Raw genomic sequence first — 8586 nt, 5'->3', positions numbered from 1 at the left:
TGTGCCTAACTTGAAGGTTGCCAACTACTCCATGTGCCTAACTGGATGGTTGCCAACTACTCCATGTGTCTAACTTGAAGGTTGCCAACTACTCCATGTGCCTAACTGGAAGGTTGCCAACTACTCCATGTGCCTAACTTGAAGGTTGCTAACTACTCCATGTGTCTAACTTGAAGGTTGCCAACTACTCCATGTGCCTAACTTGAAGGTTGCCAACTACTCCATGTGTCTAACTTGAAGATTGCCAACTACTCCATGTGTCTAACTTGAAGGTTGCCAACTACTCCATGTGCCTAACTTGAAGGTTGCCAACTACTCCATGTGTCTACCTTGAAGGTTGCCAACTACTCCATGTGCCTAACTTGAAGGTTGCTAACTACTCCATGTGCCTAACTTGAAGGTTGCTAACTACTCCATGTGTCTAACTTGAAAGTTGCCAACTGCTCCATGTTCATAACTTAAAAGTTGCCAACATTATCATTTGTCTAACTTGAGAGTTGGCAACGACTCCATGGGCCTAAGCTGAGAGTTGCCAACTACACCATGTGCCTAACTTGAGAGTTGGCAACTACTCCATGGGCCTAACCTGAGAGTTGCCAACTACACCATGTGCCTAACTTGAAAGTTGCCAACTACCCCATGGGCCTAACCTGAGAGTTGCCAACTACTCCATGGGCCTAACCTGAGAGTTGCCAATAACTTTCCTGAAAACACCGTTAGTAAGAGCAAGTCAATGCATTTTAAATTACAGGTGCTGTAATTTGGTTGAAGAAACAGTTTTTGGTGTCTAAACTGAAAGTGGAAGAGAAGAGGTTTTAGGCCCAAATAAAGCTCACAAAAACTAAAGTAGGTTCCTTGCTATTAACTTGGTTCTTCTATATTTGATGACCTTCACAGTATCTGAGTTTTCTGTATTCTCGCTCCTTAATATTCCAACCTCAGCCACTAAATTATTTGGAAAAAATTACCTTTACTAAGTTTAACAATCTCTATCTTATAAGCAATACACAGCTCAAACTAGTTCTGTGGCAACCCATCTTCAGATGTAGCAAAAAGAGCTAAGTAAACTCTTTCGCTTGTGACTGAAAACTTTGCACAACTTGATTTCAAATACATCTATATAAATAAAAATGGAAATGTTAGTTTGTTCAAAATCGCTAATCTCCGAAAGTTCTTCACCGATTTCCTTGAAATTTTCACACAACATTCCTTTTGCATCCGATCGGGTTTTTATGTACATGTTATATAGATGTCACATCTGTGATGGGAAAAACATGCTTTTTGTGAAAAGCTGTGTTTTTTGGGTGTTTTTCATGTGAGGGAAATCTTCGAAACCTCTTTACTGATTGCTTTGAAATTTTGACACAACATTGCATTCGAATAGGCGAGTGTTTTTACATACTTACTATATACATGCCTCACCTGTAACAGGAAAAAACCTGTTTTTTTTCAAAAACAGCGCCATCTGTAGGACATAAGAGCAACACATGCTGTAATCTCCGAAAGTTCTTCACCGATTGCTTTGAAATTTTGACACAACGTTCTATTCAAATACGTGCATGTTTTTATATACCTACTATTTACATGCCACACCTGTGACAGGTAAAAACATGCGTTTTTTTTTAAACAGCGCTATCTGTTGCACGTAAGAGCAACACACGATATACAAAATGTGTTATGATTCCATTTCAGTGTTTCCGATTGCATTGATAAATGAATTTTCATAGATTTTGATTTATTTTCATTTGGTTTAATTATTTTGTGTGACGTTGCATTGGAATTGAGCTGTGTTGTTTACCGTACCGTTCATTTCGTGGGTATAGCTTATTTGTTTCTTTTTTCATTGTTTTTCATTTCGTTTTTTTAACTGTTTCTCTTATTTTTCAGTGCAAAAATTGAGCTGTGTCGATTGATCTGTGTTTGAATTGAAATATTTCGTTAGTATTTTTTGTTTTTGTTTTGAACACAAGAAAATGGACAAAACGTTTATTTCACAGCTGCAATGTACAACAAACAGTATGAATCGACTGGCTACAACGTTAACTGCTTTTTTCACGTTAGGCCAAAATGACGCGTTTGCAAAAACACTGCTGTATTCGGAAGTGCCTACGTATTACACATGGAATGTCAGTAGAAAATCATTTGAACGACGCAAACGAAGAGACCGATTCGATGGACAACCTGGCCTATTCAAATAAACTATGATAGGCAGACTGTACACCGTGCATCCCAATCAAGATGAATGCTTCTTTCTTCGCATGCTGTTGGTAAATGTGCCCGGTCCAACATCTTTCCAGCCACCGACATTTGTCAACGGCGTAACACATGCCACTTTCCGTAGTGCATGTCAAACTCGGAATTTATTGGAGAACGACCGACACTGGGATGTTTGGATTAATGATGCGTCCAACATGTCACATCCAAATCAAATTTATGCATTTTTTGCATTCATATTGACCGCCTACTCTCTTTCATCTTCAACAGAGTTATGGGAGAAATATGAATCGCACATGGCTGAAGATATTATCCATCGAATATGAAGGAAAATTCAAATATGAACATGAATTTCACTGCAGAAATCTACAACGAAGCGTTGATAATGATTGAAGATTTGTTCTTAGAATTCGCGAACAAAGTTCTAAATCAATTGGAAATGCCATCGCCGAACCGATCTGCTGCTGCTTCGTTCAATGTAGAATTGCGTCGTGAACAAAATTACAACATGAGTGATCTGTTGTCGTATGTGCAATTAAACATTCCTAAGCTAATGCTTGAGCGAAAAAACCTTTACAATCAAATAAATCAAACTGTCAATAACGGGTTTGGAGATTTTTTTTAGATGCGCCAGGAGAAACTGTAAATCCTTCCTAATTAGATTGATTCTGGCAGCATTTCGATCCCAACATGGCATAATCTTAGCTCTTGCATCGTCCGGAATAGCTGGGACATTGTTACCAGGTGGAAGAACTGCTACTTCGGCTTTGAAATTGCCATTGAACATGCAATTCATTGAAACTCCCACGTGCAACATTTCCAAAGCATCCGGCATGGGAAAAGTATTGCAGATATGTAAACTTATCGTTTGGGATGAATGCACAATGGACCACAAAAAATCGCTCGAGGTTGTTTATCGATCATTGAAAGATTTGCATGGTAACATCAGAACATTTGGAAATGCATTAATATTGCTTGCAGGAGATTTCAGGCAAACATTACCTGTAATTCCTCGATATAAGTCCGTCGACACTGTTGAGAAAGCAGATGAAGCGGTTTGTTATCCAACAGAATTTTTTAATTCACTCGATCTGTCAGGGATACCATCACACGTACAGCAATTGAAAATCTGCGTGCCAATTATCATGTTGTGAAATATGAATCAGCTAAAGCTTTGCAACGCCACACGCCTTGCAGTAAAAAATTAATCAGCAATCTCGTAGAAGAAACAATCTTGACAGGACCTTTCCAAGGTCAGGAGGCCTGGTCGACGACCGGGCCGCGGGGACACTAAGCCCCGGAAGCACCTCAAGGTAAGGTGAAGATGTCCTCATTCCTCGCAGTCCTATGATTCCAACAGATATGCCATTTCATTTTAAGATATAGTAATTTCCAATTCGAATGGCGTTTACAATCACCATCAACAAAGCTCAGGGCCAATGTTGCGTGTTCTAGAGTCGGCAAACCAGACAATCTCTAAATCTCCACAAACAATGGAACAACAAATCTTATTGTATACCCAAAAGCATTGTGAAATTAAACGTGCGCTTGAAATGTGCATGAAACGCATGAAACGTGCGCTTTCTTTTCCATTTAACCAGACTGAGCCACAGCAATGCGTGGCGGGTACATCTAGTTAATAATAAATATATATTTTACCACCTTACAGAACTATTTAAACTCTTCATAGAACAATATTAGATCTGCGACAATAACAATTGAGGCCTCAGCTGCACAGCTGAGGCCTCAAGTTCAATCATCAAGTTCTCCACATAGCAATGACGACGACAATGTCTTTGCTAATAAATAGCGAGGGTATTTATCAATATGTCCCAGAGGAATATTTTTGTAAGAAGCAATTTCTCTCAAATCTTTCCAAGTATTCATTGTAACTCAAATGTCCTTAACATGTCTTGTTAGATCCCAAGATTTCAAAATAATTCAAATTAAATAAAAGATTTATTGGTTATCTTTTTTTTCTAGCCATTTTAAGACATAATAATTAAATCACGACTGCTGACTGTATTGTTCGACAGGATTTACTCACCTGGCCTGATGTAGGCTCTCCAGAGCCAGACGCAGGAGGCAGAGGGCAGCCAGTGTTCCTAGCAACGCCATCAGCACCATCAACCACACCTGTACCAGGAGACACCTGTACCAGGAGACACCTATAACTCAACACCTGTACTAGGAGACACCTGTAACTCAACACCTGTACCAGGAGACACCTGTAACTCAACACCTGTACCAGGAGACACCTGTAACTCAACACCTGTACCAGGAGACACCTGTAACTCAACACCTGTACCAGGAGACACCTATAACTCAACACCTGTACCAGGAGACACCTGTAACTCAACACCTGTACCAGGAGACACCTGTAACTCAACACCTGTACCAGGAGACACCTATAACTCAACACCTGTACCAGGAGACACCTGTAACTCAACACCTGTACCAGGAGACACCTGTAACTCAACACCTGTACCAGGAGACACCTATAACTCAACACCTGTACTAGGAGACACCTGTAACACAACACCTGTACCAGGAGACACCTGTAACTCAACAGCTGTACCAGGAGACACCTGTAACTCAACACCTGTACCAGGAGACACCTATAACTCAACACCTGTACCAGGAGACACCTATAACTCAACACCTGTACCAGGAGACACCTATAACTCAACACCTGTACCAGGAGACACCTGTAACTCAACACCTGTACCAGGAGACACCTGTAACTCAACACATGTACCAGGAGACACCTGTAACTCAACACATGTACCAAGAGACACCTGTAACTCAACACATGTACCAGGAGACACCTATAACTCAACACATGTACCAGGAGACACCTGTAACTCAACACATGTACCAGGAGACACCTGTAACTCAACAGCTGTACCAGGAGACACCTATAACTCAACACATGTACCAGGAGACACCTGTAACTCAACACATGTACCAGGAGACACCTATAACTCAACACATGTACCAGGATACCTGGTTACCTGGTTGATGGGGTTCTGGGAGTTCTTCTACTCCCCAAGCCCGGCCCGAGGCCTAGGCTCGACTTGTGAGAGTTTGGTCCACCAGGCTGTTGCTTGGAGCGGCCCGCAGGCCCACATACCCACCACAGCCCGGTTGGTCCGGCACTCCTTGGAGGAATAAATCTAGTTTCCTCTTGAAAATGTCCACGGTTGTTCCGGCAATATTTCTTATGCTTGCTGGGAGGACGTTGAACAACCGCGGACCTCTGATGTTTATACAGTGTTCTCTGATTGTGCCTATGGCACCTCTGCTCTTCATTGGTTCTATTCTACATTTCCTTCCATGTCGTTCACTCCAGTACGTTGTTATTTTACTGTGTAGATTTGGTACTTGGCCCTCCAGTATCTTCCAGGTGTATATTATTTGATATCTCTCTCGTCTTCTTTCTAGTGAGCACATTTGGAGGGCTTTGAGACGATCCCAATAATTTAGGTGCTTTATTGCATCTATGCGTGCCGTATATGTTCTCTGTATTCCCTCTATTTCAGCAATCTCTCCTGCTCTGAAGGGGGAAGTGAGTACTGAGCAGTACTCAAGACGGGACAACACAAGTGACTTGAAGAGTACAACCATTGTGACGGGATCCCTGGATTTGAAAGTTCTCGTAATCCATCCAATCATTTTTCTGGCTGTCGCAATATTTGCTTGGTTATGCTCCTTAAACGTTAGGTCGTCAGACATTATTATTCCCAAATTCTTTACATGCTGTTTTCCTACTATGGGTATATTTGATTGTGTTTTGTACTCTGTATTATGTTTAAGGTCCTCATTTTTACCGTACCTGAGTACCTGGAATTTATCACTCTTAAACATCATGTTATTTTCTGATGCCCAGTCGAAAACTTTGTTAATATCAGCTTGAAGTGTTTCAATGTCCTCAGCCGAGGTAATTTTCATACTGATTTTTGTGTCATCTGCAAAGGATGATACGAAGCTGTGACTTGTATTTTTGTCTATATCTGATATGAGAATAAGGAAAAGCAGCGGTGCAAGGACTGTACCCTGAGGTACTGAGCTTTTCACTGCACTTGGACTAGATTTTATATGGTTGACAGTTACTCGCTGAGTCCTGTTTGACAGAAAACTGAGTATCCAGCGTCCTACTTTACCGGTTATTCCCATTGACTTCATTTTGTGTGCTATCACGCCATGGTCACATTTATCGAAAGCCTTTGCGAAGTCCGTGTATATCACATCAGCATTCTGTTTCTCTTCTAATGCCTCAGTGACTTTGTCGTAGGAGACACCTATAACTCAACACATGTACCAAGAGACACCTGTAACTCAACACATGTACCAGGAGACACCTATAACTCAACACATGTACCAGGAGACACCTATAACTCAACACATGTACCAGGAGACACCTATAACTCAACACATGTACCAGGAGACACCTATAACTCAACACATGTACCAGGAGACACCTGTAACTCAACACATGTACCAGGAGACACCTGTAACTCAACACATGGGAGTTGATATCACACCGAACCTGTCCTCAGAGGCCCACATCAAAAGGATATTCATCAGCGGCATATCATAGGTTGGCTAACATAAGAACTGCCTTTAGAAACTTGTGAAAGGAATCGTTCAGGGCCCTGTATACCCCTTATGTCAGACCAAACCATGAGTATGCAGCTCCAGCCTGGAGTCCATACCTAGTTAAACACAAAACAAAGTTAGAGAAGATTCAGCGGTATGCCATCAGACTCGTCCCGGAACTGAAAGGTATGAGCAACGAGGAAAGGCTGAGGGAGCTGAACCTCACATCCCTGGAAAACAGAAGAGTAAGAAGAGACATGATAACTACCTACAAAATTCTCAGGGGAATTGACAGGGTGGGCAAAGATAAACACTTCAGTACGGGTGGAACAGGAACAAGGGGGCATAGGTGGAAACTTAGTACCTAAATGAGCCACAGAGACATTATAAAGAATTTTTTTAGTGTCAGAGTAGTTAGTAAATGGAATGCACTAGGAAGTGATGTGGTGGAGGCTGACCCCATACACAGTTTCAAATATAGATATGATAGAGCCCAGTAGGCTCAGGAATCTGTACACCAGTTGACTGATGGTCGAGAGGCGAGACCAAAGAGACAAAGCTCAACCCCCGCATACTCAACTGGGTGTGTACATGTTGAGCGCAGAAGCGCAGGGCGAGGGGAGAAAACCAGGAAATCACAGCCCGCACTCCCAGAGGAGGAAGAGGGGGGGGGGGGGAGGGAATCCACAAACAGCATCACAACACCAACAATGGGGAGGGCATCTCCACTCTCCCCCATCCGCAAAGAAACCTTTTCCTTACCCCAAACACTCCCTGTCCTCACTCAAATGCTCAGTCACCCCTCCCTTCCTCCCTCACCCAGTATCCACCCTGTAACCTTTCCCCATTCCCAAAATGCCCCCCCCCCCCTCCCTCTTTTCCCTCTCTGTCCCTCCCTTCCCTCTTTACCCTCTCTGTCCGCCCCCCTCCTTCATCCCATACCCTTCCTGTCCCCTCTCTCCTCATCCATATCCTCCATGTCCCCCCCCCCCCTCCCTCCTAACCTCATACCCTCCCTGTCCCCCCTACCCTTGACTACCTACCCCTCACCCCATTATCCTCTGAGACCGTGTTAACCACCTCACAAATCTTTACTAATCTGGATTAACTGGAGTAATCTTCCAGTTACTCCAGTTACCTGGAGTAACTATGGAACAGCTTCCTCCATCAGCAGAAAGCTCACCAAGAAGGGGTCATCAGAATTAATAGAAGAAAGTGAGTCTCAATGGAATGTACACAAACATAGATGGGATAACAAATAAAACAAGTAAACTTGGTGAATGGACACTAGAAGGAAATCCAGATGTAATAGCACTCACAGAAACAAAGCTAACAAAAGTCATAACAAATGTAGTGTTTCCGCAGGACTGCTAAGTAGTGAGGAAAGAGAGAGATGGAAGAGGAGGAGGTGGTGTAGTTCTGGTGATAAGAAAAGGCTGTAGTTTAGAGGAGATGGTTATTCAGGGCTGTGCACGTTTCAGTGACTATATAATAAGTACTGTAGCATTTGGAGGACAAAAACGTATAGTAGTAGTCATATATAACCCCCCAACAAATGACAGACGACCCAGGCAGGAATAGGACGGATACAACATGGCCACCATTAATATAACAGAGAGCATCTTAAGTCGCTAGCAGGAACACATTCGGACTACTAATCATGGTAGACTTCAACCACAGGAAGATAGATTGAGAGTACAGAAATCCACATGGAGAGCTAAGCTGCTGGACGTGGCAACAAGAAACTTTCTAAGCCAACACATCAAGGGACCG

General features: G+C 42.6%; 1 protein-coding gene across 1 annotated transcript; it reads left to right on the top strand.

Annotated features, from left to right (window-relative positions):
* The first annotated feature begins 4966 nt into the window (after positions 1–4966).
* Positions 4967–6814, top strand: LOC138365923 (variable charge X-linked protein 3B-like). The gene is made up of 2 exons (XM_069326636.1): positions 4967–5164; positions 6509–6814. The coding sequence occupies exons 1-2, from the start codon at positions 4967–4969 to the stop codon at positions 6812–6814; spliced, it is 504 nt and encodes a 167-aa protein (XP_069182737.1).
* The last annotated feature ends 1772 nt before the right edge of the window (positions 6815–8586 follow it).

The sequence above is a fragment of the Procambarus clarkii genome, chromosome 18 (assembly GCF_040958095.1).
Source record: "Procambarus clarkii isolate CNS0578487 chromosome 18, FALCON_Pclarkii_2.0, whole genome shotgun sequence".
NCBI lineage: Eukaryota > Metazoa > Arthropoda > Malacostraca > Decapoda > Cambaridae > Procambarus > Procambarus clarkii.
Note: the sequence above shows the minus strand (reverse complement) of the source record. Positions and strands in the feature narration are given on the sequence as shown.

Excerpts from the sequence above, each read along its gene's own strand:
- LOC138365923 (XM_069326636.1), top strand. The coding sequence starts at position 4,967 with ATGTACCAGGAGACACCTGTAACTCAACACATGTACCAAGAGACACCT. Across the intron at positions 5,165-6,508 it reads ACATGTACCAGGAGACACCT|GAGACACCTATAACTCAACA; the intron begins GTAACTCAACAC and ends ACTTTGTCGTAG.